At 47.6% G+C, this 19,345-nt stretch overlaps 1 protein-coding gene across 1 annotated transcript in view; it reads right to left on the bottom strand.

Annotated features, from left to right (window-relative positions):
• Positions 1–19,345, bottom strand: part of DICER1 (dicer 1, ribonuclease type III) — a 57,081-nt gene that overhangs the window by 7,399 nt on the left and 30,337 nt on the right. Inside the window, 13 exon segments of the mRNA XM_006903631.1 lie at positions 1,932–2,087; positions 4,683–5,451; positions 8,701–8,876; positions 9,367–9,472; positions 9,715–9,897; positions 11,464–11,617; positions 11,838–12,051; positions 12,237–12,416; positions 12,909–13,048; positions 15,054–15,129; positions 16,358–16,490; positions 18,214–18,368; positions 18,858–19,100. Of these exon segments, the coding sequence (XP_006903693.1) occupies positions 1,932–2,087; positions 4,683–5,451; positions 8,701–8,876; positions 9,367–9,472; positions 9,715–9,897; positions 11,464–11,617; positions 11,838–12,051; positions 12,237–12,416; positions 12,909–13,048; positions 15,054–15,129; positions 16,358–16,490; positions 18,214–18,368; positions 18,858–19,100 (2,685 nt within the window).

Raw genomic sequence — 19,345 nt, 5'->3', positions numbered from 1 at the left:
AGATTTTTCATCTGTAAAATAAGGAGTTAACTCCTAATTTTAAGAGCATGTCAAGTTCTGAAAAAAACTAAACCAAAAAACCCCCACACGCACAAACTCTTTCCTCTGACCTTTAACTCAGCTTCCCTAATAGAGTTATTAGGACTCTAGGACATTCCCAAGCAAAGGTTTCATTTACAGCGATCTGCGGTGGGAGCCCGGCGACGGAGGAAGCCAAACATACACGGCATTCTCTCCAGAACACTCGTGGCCGCTAGCGGCCCACTCGGTTAAAGGCTAAACACATAAGGCCAAAACCTCAAACAGGCCCTCCCCTCCTCCCCACAAAGCCTATGCTACGAAAAATCTGAGGTGCAATTAAGTGCTTCTATGACACTAAAATGCGTAACCTTAAAGATGTGGTAGTGTATCTGCAAGCAGTTTTGGTGTTTTGTTTTGTTTTTCATTTTTTTCCCCCATGCACAGAAAGCTACACTGTATGCCATATCCTAAGACCAACACTGCTGACAGTACAAAACGTTGTTCCAACTTAGGTACTTCTTTAAGTTAAAGACAGACCGAAAACAGAGTTTGCTGGGTTCACACAATGTCCAAATCCCACAGCATGCTGTCATCTAGAACGTCGACTGTGGAACACTACGCAGTGCAGGACGACACAGCAGAAGGAACAACTTCTAAACAACAGTGTAATGTCTTACAGGAATACAGTGCCAAACCATCAGATATTAAAACGGAAAGGAAAAGAACTTCATGTTCTTATCTTGAAAAAAAAAAATGTAAAATGACATGTCAATATGAGCTTAATGTATAATTAACAGCAACTACCACCAAAAAGAGTCCCAGATGTAATATGAAAAATACTTACAAAGCAGAACAGTTGTGAGTGGACTGTTTTTAGGTGGGTTTGGTTTGGTTTTTTGTTTTTTTTAATTAAAAAAAAATTTTTTTTTAAACCCACACATTTCCTCAAAGCTTTCAAGAGCTTCAAAAATTCTTTTCTCAGTTTAATCAAAATTTCTTATAAATACAATATTGCTGGATACAATTTGCAAAAGTACTTAGTGCTTTTTGAGATAAGTTCAACTTCTCTAATAAGTCAAAATGCCACCAGAGTTTACAAAAGACTCAATGCAGAGGTCAAAGCCAGGAGTGTGCTGAGTCCAACACTATCTCACGCAGCACAGAACACAGAAGCTATGAAAGAAACGCTAGTACCACTGTTGGCCTGATGCACAAGTGAAGAAACAACAGACCAGTTTATCACTAATGCAAAATAAATCTCCAGGAAATGAAACTGACAGAGTCACTTCAACCCTGGCAAGAGCCAGCCGACTACTGCCTGGTCCTGGGGCTCCCGCTCCAAGACTCCCGCTCCAAGACTCCCTGCTCCGGGGCTCCCAACTCACAGGGAACCCTGCTCCAGGGGCTGCCTGCTCCTGGAGCTCCCGCTCCAAGACTCCCTGCTCCTCGGGCTCCCTGCTCCCCAGGACTCCCTGCTCCCAGGGCTCCGGCCCTCTGAAGTGCCCTCTGGTGGCCTTGGCGACCAGACAAATGAAGCAGCTATGCTGACACTAGGAGTCCTGGTAAGACTGAAATGGTCTCCAGAAAACTACTCCTCTTATGTTCCCTGGGGAGAAAGGGTCCTGCCCAAGGAGAGAGAGGAACCGTGGGCTCCCCAAGAAAGATGTCCCTGACATGAACGCGTTCACACCGGAAGCCGCAGCAAAGACACTACCCCGAGTGTCAAAACAGAGATCAACTCCCATCACACACAGACAGCCTGAAGAGTCAAAGAAACAACACCCAGTAGAAGGAATTAGTGAAGCATCAAATCCCTCCCTCCTTCCTTCCCTCCCTCTCTCAGACACACGCCGGGAGAACCACTCAAAGCCAGTGGAGCCGTCCTGCCCCAGCATGTACCCCCCACTTACCATTTCATCTCGTTCCCATTTGTCGGAGCTGCTTCTGTCTTGGTTGACCACGTAGCCTGGGGGAAGCCAGTTCACCGGGGGATCGAATATGGACACCACCATGCGGCTGGGCAGGCCTTTCTTTTTTCCAAGGCGATACAGATTACAGTTGCTGACCTTTAGAGGGAAAGATGCAGAAACGGCTCACTCCTCAGGGCATCCAAGTTAGCCCATCCTCAGAAGTGCTCTTCACATTCACCAACACCAAGCCCACCACCACCGAGCTGATCTGAACTCACAGCCACCCTACGGCACAGCAGCGCTGGCCCAGAGGAAGCCAGGATTGAGACCTGCCTGCTACAGCCTTCCCCTGCAGCAGCTGGTGGGCTCGAACCAGACACCTTTTAGTGCGCAGCCAAACACTTTAACCACTATGCTACCAAGACTCCTGTTCTTACTAAAACCGGCCAACCCCAAGGGTTATGCAGTTTTCCTAAATTCATAAAGGGTTTAAATTCTCAACTACTCTGTATTTGGGACTGTAGTTCCATGAATATTACTGAATATAAAATACAAACTCCTGATCATATAAATATACAAATGTGTTGTATCTTAAGAAACAGACAACTGTAAAAGTTTGAAACATAATCTGATGCCATTAAGTGTTAAATGGGACTTTTCATAGCAAAGGAATCCATGTTAAAAGTCAAGATGTCAGAATATCCCGGGTCAAATAAAGACAAGGGAAATGCCATGAACTCCAACTGGCACTGAACAGAGCTACAACTTTCTATTACCAGAACCACAGCCAGAAATGTGATTTCAATGGTCATGCTCCCAATATTCTCCTTTGTCTTGGATGGAATCTGTTATTTCTGTTCAGCCATTTTCAAATGGTCACAAAGCAAAGACAAGAAAAAATAATTCCCCTGGATTTTCCCAATGCCTCAACCTTCTCCCTATTCCACTCTAACTGGGGCATTTCTGTTTAGCTTTCACTTGCGAACTCAGGTCCAGAATTGTCAACTTCACGTTTGGTTCCCTCAGTCTGGGCTCCTTTGCCTTTCAGGGCCTCATGCGTCCATTTCCCCTTGTAACTCGGCTGTGAGGTGAAGATCATCCACCACCGGACCCAGACTCGGCAAGGCACCCCAAACAGAAGCAAGTCGGAGGGCAGGGCTAAGGCCCCTGTGAAGGGCTGAGAGTCTGCAGGCCATCGGCCCTGCACCCAGCTCTCCTGGACTGGACGCCCGGCCAGCTCTCCTCCTGCACTGGACACCCACTTCTGGACTGCCTGGGCCACAGCAGCCTCACACACAGACCATTCCTTTTCCATCACCAGACACAGTATTGGAGAGGACTCAAGAGAAGAACGGGACAGAAAACCTGTCCAGGCAGATGGAACGTGATGACAGGATGGGGAGGAAGGAGGAACCAGGTGAGGTCAGAGAGGAGATGGGGTGTCCTTCCAGAAGGACCCCCCTCAGTCAAGTGCTGAGGTGCGGTGATGCCTGGCGGGAATGAAGACCCGGAGTGGAAGCCAAGCAGCAAGTGCACGGGTCATCCCTGCCGGGAATAAGGAGTCCGAGGTCTAGAGTAGGAAGGAATGGCGGGATCGTCACAGGACAGGAGGGAAAGGAGTAGTGGACACAAGGTGACTGGCAGCAGCGTCGAAGGAGCCCTTTACACGTGCAAGTCAAAAACCATTTCCTAAAATACGCCCAGCCTGCCCTCGCCCAGCCACACCACTGGCCGCCCATGGTCCGCGAACCCCTAACCCTTCTGAGGCTGCCTGAGCGCGCGTCACTCCAAATGCCATCTTATTCAAAGTCTCTTGCTCAAAGTCCCTCCCCTGCACTGTCCACGCTCTGTCACACAGCTTCGCCCCCTGAAACCCCCTTTCTAGACTTTTCCGTCCTCCTACGGGGGTCCCAGCAGAGACACTGACACCAACACTGTCACTGATGTACTCTGTTTATGTGACACAAGCTCACCTCTCCCACTAACACTGTCCCCGGTTCCAGCGGTTGGTCAGCAGCGGCTGCCCCCGGGAGGTTCCTGCTGCCTCCTGACCCCTTTCAGCATCTCCTAAGGATCCGCCTTCAGTGACTGTGTTCCCCAGGTCGTCCCTCCATGACGAAGGTGAGGAGCCCTGCTCTGGGGCCATCAGAAAGGGGCTCTAGCAGTGCAGACTAGAAGGTTGCACTGCGGACTGAAAGGTCCGCAGTTCAAATCCACCCACCGCTCCAGGGGAGAAAGAGGAGCAGTTTCCTCCTGTAAAGATTTCCAGCCTTGGAAACCCACAGGAGGGTCACAATGAGCAGCGAGTCAGAACCAACTCAGGACCCTGGGCCCTGGATATCTGACTCGAGTGTCAGGACGATTCGGTGAAAAGGTGCAGAGTTCTCGCCCTTCCTCAGCTCCCCAAAAACTCAACGTTGAGCTTGTCCACAAAGACAGTACCCTCCCAAATAAATGATGAATTCAGCCCAAGTAAAACCTGAACAACTGTGCCGCACTGGGATTTCCAGCAGTTAAGGACGACACGTACAGACACCTACGTGCTTCCCCACCAAGAAGCAAACTCTAGTCCTCGGCTGGGTGCTCACAGCCCCGGCTGCACTGCCCGGTGGCAGTATGACAGCTGTGGGCGCCTGAAACGGCCACCTCTGAGGGCGAGACATCCCCTGGCCGGGCTCACCGCCAGCGTGGTGCTGCCAGCACGCCAGACGGTTACCGATGGCTCAGAAACACGGACTCTGGGCTTCCTACCTTTTTGCTTCTCATGTATGACAGACGGCCCTCGTGAGCATCGGGGTAAGTGCAAAAGAGATACGTGGTGATGGCGTGCTTCAGGAAGGAGTCGCCGAGCATCTCCAGCCGCTCCAGGTTGAAGCCGTCGCTGGCATTTGAGAGGGTCAGAGCCTGAAGAATAAGTCCAGGGTTCGGGCCCAGAGTCCTCGAGGAGTAGCCTCCAGAGGGGCCCTGCTCCGACTCCTTCCCGCCCGTGAGTGCTCCGCCAGGCGTCCTGGCCGCTGCGGGATTGCCGTCTGAGGTAGATCTGTTAGCATTTCCATCAAGGTATTTATTACTCAGTAGAGTACATTCATCGCTGGGCTTGGGCTGGTTCTCGTAATTGTAGAAATTCTGAATGGGGTATGAGGTAGGTGGTTGTACAGGTATTTCCTGCTTGTAGTAATTCAGCTGATTTCCTTGGCAAAAGTCTCTGTTAGCTAAATCATAACCGCCATTGGCAAGGTTTTTATTGTAAGAAAGACCGTTAATTGCTGTGAGATCTGTTGAAACTTCAATTTGGAGCTTACCAGGTGACTCGGTGAGGGGCGTTCTACAGTTCACAGACGTTTGGTCGGGGTTCCCAAGGGAGGGGGGTCTATTAGCACCTTGATGTGCAGCATTTTCAGGGACTCTAATTGTGCTGTGCTTACAGTAATTGTCATTTTCGGCTGAAGAGGCATTAGAAATTGAGATGAAAGATTTGCTGTCAATAGATTTTTTCCACCCGAAGTCTAAGTTAGGGTACCTGTGAAGACATTTTTATAACATTCCATCAGATTCTTCCCAACGACAAAGACTCCCTATAACTAGATAGACTTCTAACTTAACTTCATGTAAAATGGTTACTTTTAAAAAAATTATTTCCTTCCAAAGGACTATCTGCTGCTGTTTTGTACCATCGAGTCAGAACCGACCCACAGTTGCCCTCTAGTGGGTTTTCTAAATCACACAGAAGGACACTGTCCATCTTTCTCCCGAAGAGCAGCTGGGGGATTCAAACCACATACCTTTGAGTTATCAGTGCAATTCCTTTCCACTAAGCCACCAGAGCTCCCTCTCGATATCTAGATACCTAACTTTGGAAAGAAAATTTTACAAGTGAAAGCCACATGATTTGGAATCCTGCACAGTGGACATTACTAAGTAGGACGCCATGACCACACACAGCTCCGTCCCTTGTACAGAGAGTGCAGGCGTTAAAGGTCAGGACTGTGAAGCCAGCCGGCAGGACCCTGAGCCCCAGGCAGCCTGGCTCGAATCCCAGGTCCACCGCTAACTGGCTGACTACCACTGGCATCTTACCTCTTTAAACAGCCTCTCTACGCCTCAGCCCCCACACTCAAACCCAAGGCTAAAAACAATTCCCACCTCAGAACTGTCACCCTCGTGATGACATGTGTAAACACCGGCTACAGCATTTAACCTGTGGTGGACAAGGCAGTACGTTCCAACAGAGGGCCACTGTTATAATGAAATTCCAAATACTTTACTGTTCTATTTTAATCCCTACGACCATCTTGGTCTCGTCAACCCATCTTTAGATAACAGGAATTAACGGAGGGGCTTCTAAATCAGTACTTGATTTGAAGGCAGCGCTGCCTGGGGTTGGGGGGGGGAGACAAAAATTAACCAGAACGTGTGGGGGGATGAGGGTCACTTTTTAATGTAGATGTCGTTTCTCAGGAGACAAACAGTCTGAAAACACCTGCACGTGAGCTAAGGACCTTCTCATTCTTACTTCAACTGTCAGCACAGCAAGACACAGATGTCTGCTCTTGGGGAGGAGGGTCCTTCTGTAACCTACTGACCTTGGGGAGGAGGGTCCTTTCCTAACAATCTGACCTTGGGGAGGAGTGTCCTTTTGTAACCTGACCAGGACCCAGGAACCGAGGGGCAGAGAGCACACATGGATGGGAGTTAGACAGTTATTTCAGGTACTAAACATTCCTAGTTGTACTTACATTTTTAAATAATTACTTTACAAGAATTTACAATGAAATGTGCGAGGAGCTAGAGTCGGAAAATCAAAAGGGCCGAACTCGTTCAGCATTTCTTAAGCTCAAGGAACTGAAGAACAGATTCAAACCTCGAGTTGATATAATCAAGGACGCTTTAGGCAGAATGTTAAACGATCCAGGAAGTATTAAAAGAAGATGGAAGGAATATACTGAGTCACTGTATCGAGAGGAATTGGCAGATACAGAAGAACTCAATGAAATAACATTTGAGCAAGAGCCTATGGTGATGAAAGAAGGCGTTCAGGCTGCTTTGAAGGAAATAGCAAAACATAAGGCCCCAGGAATAGATGGTATACCAATTGACATATTTCAGCTAACAGATGCTGCCATGGACGTGCTCACCAAGTTGTGCCAAGAAATCTGGAGAACAACCACTTGGCCAACTGACTGGAAGAGATCTATATTTGTCCCCATTCCAAAGAAAGGTGACCCAACTGAGTGCGGAAACTACAGAACAATATCATTCGTTTCACATGCAAGCAAGATTCTACTGAAGATTATCCAAAAACGACTGGAACAGCACATCAGCAGAGTACTGCCGGAAGTCCAGGCTGGGTTTAGAAGGGGTTGTGGTACTAGGGATATTGTAGCTGATGTTAAATGGATCTTAGCAGAGGAATGTCTATCTGTGTTTCATTGATTATGCAAAGGCGTCTGACTGTGTAGATCATAACAAACTGTGGCTGACTCTGAGAAGAATGGGAATCCCAGAACATTAAATTGTGCTAATGCGAAACCTATACTTGGACCAAGAGGCAGTCGTCAGAACAGAGCAGGGTAACACACTGCATGGTTCAAAATTGGGAAGGGCGTACGCCAGGGATGTGTTCTCTCTCCATACTTTTTCAACCTGTATGCAGAGCAGATTATCCGAGAGGCTGGGCTCAATGAGGAGAAGTGTGCTGTCAGGATTGGTGGAAGATTTATTAAAAATCTGCTTGCCGAAACTGAGAAGGACCTCATGCACTTACTGCAGAGGGTCAAGGACTGCAGCCTTCAGTATGGACTGAGGCTCAATGTCAAGAAGACAAAGATTCTCAACACTGGACCAACTGGTAGCATCAAGATGGATGGCGAAGAGATTGAGATTGTTCACAGCTCAGTTTGCTCAGCTCCACGGTCAACACTCTTGGCACCAGCAGCCAGGAAATTAGAAGACCTATTGCGATGGGAAAGTCTGCTGCTAGGGACCTCGCCAAAGTACTGAAGAGTAATGGTGTCTCTCTGGAGACTAAGGTGCGCCTGATACCGGAGATGGTCTTTGCAATCACTTGTTATGCATCAGAGAGTTGGACAATGACTAGGGAGGATAGAAGGAGAATTGATGCCTTTGAGCTGTGGTGCTGGAGAAGAGTACTGAATGTACCCTGGACTGCCAAGAAAACAAACAGATTCATCCCAGAGAGGGTTAAACCAGGCTACTCCTTGGAGGCAAGGATTCTGGGGCTTCGTCTGACATACATTGGACATGTTGTAAAGAGAGACAGGTCCTTGGAGAGGGACATCATGCTTGGTAGGGTGGAAGGACAGTGCAGGAGGGGAAGACCCTCTATGAGGTAGATTAATTCAGTGACTGGGGTAATCGGGATGGGTGTGTCAGAGGCGGTGCAATTGGCACAGGCTAGAGCAGGGTTTAGGGCTGTTGTACACAGGGTCGCTATTACTCGATGGCACATAACAACAACAACAACTTTACAAGATACTAAAATTTTAACTTAAGTCCACTCTAAGGCAACCAAGATTTCATGACCCATGTTCTTTCGGCTGCCAGCACCAAGGCCACCAGCCTCAGTCAATTCTCACGCAGGGACACCCTCGACTGGGCTTCTAAGGCCGTAAAGCATCACAGAAGCAGACTGTTCAGCCTCCTCCTGTGGAGCAGCTGGTGGCTGCACACCACTGACCTTCAGTGAGCCGTCCCACACCCCACACCATCCGGCAGGGCTCCCCGGCTGCCGGCACAGGCGCTGACCTACCTGAAGTCTGCAGGCAGGGCCCTGACGCCCACACCGGCATCGCTCGCCGTCTGCGCTCGCAGCTCCTCTGCGGTGAGAAGGCAGTGAAGGCGATAGAGGATGCTGGGCAGACAGACCGCTTTCCTCCACAGTGATGCAGGGATGGGATGGATCGCACAGAGCTCTGGAACCAGGATCTAGGAGGTAGCAAAGAAGGGGGCAAAAGCAGGTGAAAAAGAAAGCCGGAGACCAACTCCTTGGATGGATAAAGAAAGAACATCTTAGTTACCAGCAATAACCACTGTTGAACACACACACACTCACACACATACTTTAAAATAATCCTCAGGACAAACGTGATTGATCCTGGAACATACAAAAACTAATTGAAGGACCCTGTGAAAACTCTCTGTCCAGTGGATTCTGACTTTAAATTCATGGAAGACCCTGAGAAATCCGGAGCTCACAAAGGTGTTCCCAGTACCAAGAACTGGAAACTTAGCATCTTTCTTTTCTTTTGAAATCTGAAGATTAGCAGGAAGCAACGGACTACCCAAAAGAAGCCAAACAAAATCCATGTGTTGATTAAAAAGAGAACAAAATCTAAGGGTTAGATAAATTTTGGCGAATTCCCAGTCACGGACACTCGCCTTATAGGACACATATGACACAGCAGCGTGCTCGTACCTGTTTGTTCTGCAAGCTTTCCCACTTGGCTTTTCTCTTCTCAGCGCTACTGAGGGGCAGCGCTTTTCCCTTCTGGTTCAGATGGCGAGGTGTCAGGAGATTAAGTCTAGACAGGAAGATTTCAAAGTAACAGCACTGCAATTAAGCAAAATAAGTGGCCCACCTCCCGGCCTTGGGCAGCTGGCCTTGCGTGCCTACAGTCCCCTTCAGCACTCCAGAACCCAAATTGGCCCTTTGCATGGGAACCACCTCCTGACCTCCGGAGGGTCCCTGGTGGGCAGTGGGGACAGTGTCTACTCTGAAAGAGTGACTCAGGTGAACCTGGCGCCACACTCGCTCGCTCCCTACCTGGAGGACGTGTGGTCGACGTCGAGCAGGGGCTGGGTGAGGCTGGTCAGGTCCAGGTTGTACTTTGTTTTATAATATTCCGCAAACGTTTCATACTCGGGGGAAGGAAACTTGCTGAGCGGGGTAAGATCAGTGTACACATCAGCCACATAAAATCGGTGCGGTTGATCAAAGTTGCGGTATCTGAAAAAGAAAACCACAGGCGTTTGGGTTTAAATCAACTACCATCAAAACAAAGCCACTGCTAAATATGGCAAGAAAAACAGTGATTCAGCGCAGGCATCTGAAAGGTGAACAAATAAATACAACAGGAAGAATTTCCATTCCCAAGAATATACTTCAAGTGAACGTGTGACAGTGCGAACTGCAGCTTTTAGCGCGTAAAATCTACTCTTCCCTACCTGATCATCGTCTTTCTCATTCTAAACTAACCACATGTTCGTAACATGGAAGCTATATGGCACTGTCAAAGGTCTTCATTTTATCAATACATTTCCAATGTCCAAATAAGTGAGCAAACACTGGAGTAGGGAGGGGGTGTCGTCCAGTCAGAAGAGATCAATAGCTGCCTCCCCCTAACGCTAACCAAGGGGGCTACTGTCGGGAGCTTCCCTGCTTACTGAAAGGTTGGGCCTCTCTACAGGTCCAAGCCAGTAGCTCCACAGGAGAAAGATGGGCAGTTGCCTCCCAAGTGCTTGACGGCTTCTAGAAAACCCACTGGAGAGTCGGCTGAGAGCTGGTTTGACTCCCTGGCAATGAGTGTGAAGTCTGCATGCTAACTAAGGCAGACGAGTGACAGTGGATTCGGCACTGAACTGCAAACTGAGCGGCTGGTTGTCAGTATAAAGAGGAAGGATGGGGAAGTCAGTGTGTGCTAAGATTTACAGCCTGGAGAATGCCAAGGGGTAGTTCCACACGGTCCTGCCGGGACACCAGGAGCTAGGAGGGACTTTGGTGGTGGCGGTGGTGTGGCTTCTGTGGTTACTGAGGACCATGAAAAACACCTGTCACAAGACATGTTACTGTGTCACCCACAACTGGTGACAGTTTAATGTGGGACTTGGTGGTAAGGAATTGCGCTGCCAACCTAAAGGCACACAGTTCAAATCTACCAGCAGCTCCACAGGAGACAGACAGACAATCTCCTCCTGTGTGATTATTTACAGTTCTGGCAACCCACGGGCAGGTCCACGATAAGTCAGTTTCGAGTCAACAGTACTTAACAACCACAATAACATTTAAAATAATGACTCTGAAGAACAAAAACCAGAACAAGCGATTCACAGCTACCAACCCATTCTTGGCAATGTGCCTATGTTTTACTGCACTGCTCAGAAACCCCCGTCTCTGAATTTTCACAGGAAAACAAAAAGCAATCTGATTTACTACTTTTGTGGAGCTTAGCAACATTACTCACTGTAAAGGAATTTCAGAAATAATACCACTATTTATGATCAAATTCTCTAGAAGACTCTGGCGGTTAAAGGATGGCGGTTATAAGAGGAAACATCAATGTTATGGGGGGAATAAGACCTTCACTGAGGACGATCGTGGCATCTACAGTGCTTCGGGGTCTGTTTTCTGAGCACACGGCCTGGAGGGGACAGGTCCAGTGCAGAGTGAGATGCCTCCACTGTCACTAACCAGCAATGTCAAGGCCAAAGCCACGGCCCGCTGGTATCCCCAGGAGCACAAGTGAATCTTTTCTAAGCACACATCCCCTGTTTTCCTTCTCATGAACATACTCACCTGGGAATGATAACTGCATCCTGGTAATCTTCTAATTTAAAAACAAACGGGGTTTCTTTGGAATACTTTGTACTAGGAATGCCTATGCGAGCTTCAGATTTCTCAATGTCTTCCATGAATTTAAAGTCGATGTCCAAAGTGCTGGAGCCGTTAACTTGAGGAAGAAAAGACAAAACAGAGAACCACCACCAATGCTTTAGCTGATTAGTATCATAGTATATTACGATTCTTGTATGTTCATTTGCATCTAATTCAGTTACGCAGGACAAAAGCAAAGGAATGCTACAACATGTAAAATAAGCCAATAAATAGTCAAAGACAATCTCCACTCTTGAGCGAGTATGAACTGGATGCTAAAGTCTGGTCCTTCTTACCAACATTTAGAGGTAGAACACAGTATGCTGAATCAGCTTCCGTAGGTTTAAATTCTAGTGCAGGTTTTTCAAGCCGAAGAATATGTGAGAATATATACTGGTGAAGTCGTGTAATCAGCTCAAGCATTTGCAGAGACAGAGTAAAACCGGACTTCTTCAACTCAATGGATATGGTAACCTCTCCAGAACGCGTGTACACAGGAAAGTGCGGAATCTGATGATAACGACAGAACAGCCCCCACTCAAGGTTAACAAGAGCTGCTCTCTGTTCTATTTCTCTGAAAACCCCAGAAGATGAAGCAAGCTAAATTTTAAACTATTAAACACGTAGAAATAACAGAAGGCATCTTCTCCTTTCCTGAACCACAGAGGACCTCTCCAGCCAAGCCCAGGGTCTACCTGAGGTATGGGTTTAGCTGTCAGGATTCCAAAGCATCGGGTGGTATCCTCGGGCGGGTAGAGCCTCCGCCTTCTGAAGTTGAGTTCATCCGGGAGAGGGGTGGTTAGAACCATTCCTATCACATACAAGTAGCAGGGCTGCTCAGGTTTGGGGTAGCTGTCCCTCAAACATTCTGGAATCTGCAGTTGCAAAGAGAAAGGAAGGATTGATCTCAAGTTAACAGCCTCTTCTCCAAGAGTTGTCAAGAACACAAATTTATTCCTGTCTTCACTAAAAGCTGACACCTTCCAGAGAAATCCCTTTCTTCAACAACGCCAGTTGCTCGCATCCTAACCCGTCAGAGATCCCTGCTCCAGTCTGCCATGGGCATCCCACTCACCTGTGAGCTCAAGCCCTCTCTCATCACACCCATTCCTAAGCTAAGCAAGAACCTGACCCCAAAAGCATGTCTCTGAACACAATCCACTTCTCGGGGCGATGTGACGGCCAAGTTCCCGAATCGTCGGGAAGCAGCAAGGATGGGAAGGGCACTGTTCCCTCCAGGAGGCTTTCTCAGAGCAGCGTGGGCCCAACCACAGCCTGGGACGCCAGCAGGGGAGCCCAGACCTGCCTCCAGTGGACACTGAACAGCCAGAGAGGCTGGGGGTTCACTCCTTCTCAGCAATACTAACAGCTTTGGGGTAGCACTGCCTTCGCTTTGTGGAACCTGGTCTTCCGGGCACAGTGGTTTCTTCTTCTTCATGGAGATCCAGCTCTTCTTCGTACTTAACAGTCTCTTTCCCTACCGGCATCAGGTGGTCGTCCAGCTCACCTAGGACACACACAGTGACGCAATGAGGAGAGCGCTCAGTCGCGGAGGCCCCGGGAGAGCACGATCCCAGCTCCAAGGGGGATGGGAAGGAGAATGTAGGCATTTTTGCTTTTCTTCGCTGCTAAATTTTTATGCTAAATACACTGACCATAAAAATAAGGGTTAAAGCTTATATCACAAAAGACAGACATTTTAACCACTTTCACGTGTTCTACTGAGCAGCACTAATTCTATTTAGAGTGTGGTCCACATGTCACCACTGGGTTTCCAGAACTTTTCCATCATCTCAAACAGAAGCATGAACATACCCACCCCTCTCTCTGCCTGCACCCCCAGATCATCGTTTGTTGGTACACATTTACCTGGTCAGTTATTTCTTATCGATGCTGTTGTTGTTATGTGCCGTTGGGTCACTTATGACTCATAGCGACCCTATGTACAATAAGCCCTAAACTCTGCTCTGTCCTGTGCCAACCGCACCATCCGATAAACCCATCCCAATTACTCCAGTCACTGAATCAATCCACCTCATAGAGGGCCTTCCTCTCCTGCGCTGTCCCTCCGCCTTCCCAAGCATGATGTCCCTCTCCAAGGACCGGTCCCTCCTCACAACATGTCCAAAGTACGTCAGAGGAAGCCTCAGAATCCTTGCCTCCAAGGAGCCACCCGGTTTAACCCTTTCCAGGATGAATCTGTTTGCTTTCCTAACAGTACATGGTACCCTCAATACTCTTCTCCAGCACCACAGCTCAAAGGCATCAATTCTCCTTCTATCCTCCTTAGTCACTGTCCAGCTCTCTGATGCATAACAAGTCATTGCAAAGACCATGGCCTGTATCAGACGCACCTTAGTCTCCAGAGAGACACCATTGCTCTTGAGTACTATGGAGAGGTCCCTAACAGCAGACTTTCCCATCGCAATACGTCTTTTAATTTCCTGGCTACTGGTGCCAAGCATTTTTTAATCATGTGAAAATACTCAGGCCCAGTACTTAAGGGAAAGTCTATTTGGACATCCAGTCAATAAGAGGATTGAAAATTCTGAGATAGAAACATCTAAAGACAGATGTTGATATAACGAACACCTATCAACAGTTCTGATTTATAAAGACAAATGAAAATTAGTCCTCCCCTTCAAGCACAGAAGGCTGTGGGTTCATCTGTAACCTAAACCAGGCTGTCAGTCAATTCCACCTCATGGGAACCCCCACAGGTTGGAGCCTAGCAAGAGCAGGCTGCTTCCTCTCTGTCCCTCAAAGCTGCAGGGGCACTCGAGGTGCCCTCCTTCAGTGCACAGGCCGATGCGTGACCTAAGCTGTAAACTAGCCAAGACTAATTTGAGGGGAAATGCAATGGTGATCCAAAAGCACACATGACTCCTCAGAAGAGAGATGGCAAACTGGGAGGAGGGTAGAGAGAATAGTGCAACAATGAATGAGTGGAAGCCCAAAATCTCTGTAAATGTTTATGAAAATTAATAAAATACAATTATAGGAAAAAAAAAACCAAAAAAAAAAAAGAAGAGAGATGGGCACTCTCCTCCGGTGTGATTTACAGCCTCGGGAACCCGAGGGAGGGTCAGCTATGAGGGGGGTTTTTTAGGTAAAGTTACAAAGCTTATTAAGCTCCCACTTCTACACAACTGATTGCATGGCACTGGGTGCATTCTTCACAAAGTACCAACACTCTCACTGTGTCCTCTGTTGTTCTGGTTCCATAACCCTACTCCTAGTCCTTCCTTTAATCTCCAACTGGTTTGGCTTTGGTTACTTAACACGGCTGGTTATTTCACATGTTGCTGCACACTTTAAATTGACGACTGTGCTTAGAAACACATTTTGCCGTCATTGGCGGCAACGTGTTAAGGGACCACAGCTGGTTACTCACAGTATTCAGAGGTGACAAGCAGCCAACCTATTATTTGAATGAAAGGTAGTGACAATGGAAGACACCAGTAGTGTCTTCAGAATTTTGGTTTTTATTTTCAAGTATTTCTTAGTCTTACCTATTTTGTGCAGTTTTTCACAGCAAATCAGAGCCACAACTCTTTCAGCCAACCGTACGCAGTTCATCGGTGGGCCCTGGAAGTAAAAGGAAGCGTCTCAATTCTATATGTACACAGCTACACTGTAACTGTAGTGTAACTCGCTTGATAGTAAACGTTTACAGAATTGTCCCACTATCTTCAACATGCCCACATGAAGTGAGAGGAAGTCTCTAAGGAGCACCCTGGCTGCACTCTTTCTGCATTTGTTTGTTCTCTTTTTGGACATGTTGTGAGGAGGGGCCTTTCCTTGGATAGGAGCATCATTCATGGAAAGGTGGAGGGTCAGCAGAAGAGTGGAAGACCCTCAACAAGACAGACTGAGATGGTGATTGCAGCAATGGCCTCAGGTGTGTCAGATGATGAGGACAGCACAGGACAGGACAAGGTGATCCACTGTCTGCAGGGTCACTCATTTCAACAGCACCTAATGACAACAGCTTCTTCAAACTTCAACTTACCAGAATAGAGTTTTTAACTTTGAAAAAGGGTAAGTTTTAAAAAATCCTAGTCTCCAAACTTTAACTATATAAATCTCAAAAAATCCTGCCACGCAAAACCAAAATGAGATACAACCAAGATAACACCGTTTTGATGACCTTAATTTCAACCAAACTTTTAAAAGTATCTTCCTTTCTTTTATTTACTAAAAATCCTAATCTCCAAACTTGTATTATAAATCTAAAAAAACCCTGCCTGGCAAAAACAAAATAAGTTACAACCAAGATAATATTATTTTTGTGAACTGAATTTCAACCAAACTTATAAGTCTCTTACTTTCTCTCATTTTCAGCACTGTTTTTAAAACAGTAACAAAGCACAGCCAGACTGAGATGCTACTGCAGCATCGGCCACACTCAGCAATTCTTCCAAGCACAACAGAACAGTCTCTGGAAATCTGCATTAGGACTAAGGACGAAACTGCAGAAAGGCAGAATTTCAACTCAACAAAACCTAACTAAGGCACCTCAACTATGTCCTCTGTAGGCGTCGGAATCAAAGTCACAACTAGGTGACAGTGGCAGAAATTTTGCATCACTGAGACTCAGAGGACACACTGAGGCCATCTGGCCAGAGTCTAGACCCTGGAAATCATATGGCCTGGTGGAAATCTGAATGTCCTGTTCACTGCAAAAGAACTATCAACCTACTTTCACAAGATTTTAAAACCAAGTTTACCTATAACTTGCACAGTCTTAGAGCGGCTGAGAGAATCCATTAACGACATACTTTAAAGGCACAATCATTTTGTTTTCTAAACTTACAACAATGGAGGCTCGAAGAGGTGAGTTAATTGGCAGATAAAGAGTTGAATAAAATGTACCATCAGGCAACTCCCGGGTTCTACATTTAGGAGCCAGATGAGTAAATGGATCACTGGGTAATCGAGCACAGTATCTGTGAAGAAAAGAAATTCTCATGGTGAACCTTCAAGCAAGGGAATGACGAGACGCCACGTACTAATACTCCTAGTCTGAGATGCTCAGATTTCTGCCTTTCCCTCCCGCTACTGCATCAGCGTGGACACTTGGGAGTTTGAGGTCGGCTGTTTCAAATACTCAGTGAATGGACTTCATGCTTGCTAAAGGAGAGGTTCAGTAAAAACGAGGCAGACCCTCAGCCTGACAGTGTGGCCATGGCAACGGGCTGAGGCAGTGATTCTGAAGGTGGCCCAGCAGAGTGTTGCCTTGGTGGACACAGGCTCACAGGAGCTCAAGGTGTCAAGGGACCACCGGGAGATGGTGGGAGGGAGGGCAACACGGCACTACACCGGGGGCAAGAAGGGTGACCACCCAGCAGCACAGAGTGTCAGAGCAGGACATGAAGCCAGGGAGACCAGGGTCCAGTCAGCACCCAGGGGCGGGGGGAGCCCGTGTGGGGCAGGTCCAGGAGCCTGCAGAGAAAGTCCATCCCACAGCTGGGCAGTAAATATCCTGCGCTGTAAAAGAAGTCATCAAAGGACATCGTGTCCACAGGATCTGGTCCAAAAGAGCTCCCAGGGATCAAATCACAGACAATTTTATCATTAAAGTAAACAGTCACAGATTAAAAACCTACCGAATGGAATAGGAACCCATAAATTCATATTGAGTTAAAGTTAAATAAGCAAATGAAGAACAAGTGCTTCTTTATGATACCAGCTAACAGAACTATGTTATTAAGCATTACCACACTAATAATTAATTCAAGGAAGAAGCCTCAACGGAGCTTAAAGCATTGAGTGGAACCAGGAGGCATGAAACACTAGTAAGTCTCAGGCTGCTCCCCGTGAATCCTCACCAACCACACGGGGAGGCGGCTCTGAGGCAGAGAAAGCCAGACACTGTACTCCGGGGATCAAAGCTACACCAGCAAGACGGAGACAAACGGGCACCGTGCGCCCTGGCGAGGAAGAAGAGGAGGCACACAGCACCAGACTGGACAAAAAGATCGCAGGGGACCATCAGCAAGCCGCCCCACGAGGCCTGCACACTCCAGGGTCAGGTCATCAGAGTCCGGGAGAGGCTGGAGATGCGCTGTGGACAGGAGACTGCTCTGTGTCACAGAGAACCACCCCGCGGGCTCTGCTAGACTTTTGCCCTTAACAGGACACGCTGGGTGGGTCTCGCTCACCCTGCCAAGCTTCCCACTGGCAGGCTGGGGCTTAGGTGCTAAGCCACCAGGGATCCTTGAAGATACAACAAAGAGGTAGAGCCAGAGGACAGGCCTGTGACAAAACACTGTCTCGTGCCAACTTAGTAGGAGGTCCATGGAGCACTCAAACCTACTAAGTAATTTATCCTAACCCTACAGAATGACAACAGGAAATTCATTATTCTGACAAAACAGCATATTTCAGGATTGAGATTAAAAATTAGTGAATATAATCGACTCGACTAAATCCAGCCAAAATATGCAGCCTTCATGATGTCAGACCTATCAGTGAGATCGAACATCAATGCATAATACTGCTTTTCATTTTCAGTCAACAAATAAAATAATAATAAAAGCAATTTCTTCTAAACAAACATAAAATAGCACACGCCATAAATGAAAGAGAGCAGTGACTGCACGCGGACGACAGGCACTGATACACAGAGGTTTAGATTAGGGGGCGGCCCTCGTCGGGGCGATACCACACCTGTTGATGTGGCCGATGGCTGTGTTGATGGTGACCTTTGGGCCCCCGTCATCCGGCCGCAGCACATACGGGGGGAAGACATCATCATCGTCCACGACAGGCTCAATGTCAGTTTCCGTGGTGTCTACTGACTTGGAACACTTGTTTCTCAAGATCTGAACAATTTAAACAACAGGACAGAAAGAAATGCCTTCTTTGCCATATGTTAGCTGTCAGCTTCAGGAGCTAAAGAAAAGCTCTTTTCACCTGAAACCTCTATATCCCCTAAAGAAAATTCAACACCCCTCAGGGCCCAGCTGCAAGAGCTTCCCCCAGTGAAGCCCTCTTATCTGATCACACGAACATTCAGCAGGACAGTGAGGGCTGTAACCGACTGCGAGCGGGCACGTGCGCTCATCACCACCACTCATGAATTCAGGGACTGGGCTGTCGATACCCAGTCAGTCCACACGTCAAGCTACCATCAGTCAGTCACACAGCACATTCCCAGCTAACCTGTCCAGAGTCACCCCCAACATCCTCCGAGGTACATGCTGCAGGCCCCTGGTGGACACTAATCTCTGGAGATGTAACTGTTTTATACCCATCTCTGCTCACACAAAGAATGACAACATACAGGTGCAACCTTTAGTTCTGGTTCTTACCTTTTCAATAGCTTTGTAGGTTTTGAGGTCTTCTTCGAAGCTCTGGATTTTGTCTGTGTCTGCCAGCATGATGTAATTAGAGATCGGGGCCCGTGCCCTCCCCTTAGACTGAACGTAAGAGCGGTACTCGGTGGGCAAATCAAAGCGAACCACCAGGTTGCATTTGGGTATGTCGACACCCTCCTCCACGATGCTGGTTGCAATAAGCAGGTTGGTCTCGTGTGCTCGGAATTTCCTAAGGACCTGGGGGCAGGGGAATCAACCAAAAAAAATGCAATTCTTAGAAAGACATCTACATCTATGTATTCACTCTCCTCAGCATTATAGACTTCAGAGTAACATGTCAATTAATGTCCAAAGACAACAATACAGTGGAATGAAGTGACAACTGTCATTTCTCACACATGGTCCTAAGATGCTTAACCGTTAGGGACTAAAACTCGGGAAGGACAGACACAGGCAAGGAAACACTGGTTTTGTGGAGGTGC

Source organism: Elephantulus edwardii, unplaced genomic scaffold, assembly GCF_000299155.1.
Source record: "Elephantulus edwardii isolate Elephantulus edwardi_28Jun2011 unplaced genomic scaffold, EleEdw1.0 scaffold00002, whole genome shotgun sequence".
In the NCBI taxonomy this organism is placed as follows: domain Eukaryota; kingdom Metazoa; phylum Chordata; class Mammalia; order Macroscelidea; family Macroscelididae; genus Elephantulus; species Elephantulus edwardii.
This window is presented reverse-complemented; position numbering and strand designations above follow the sequence as displayed.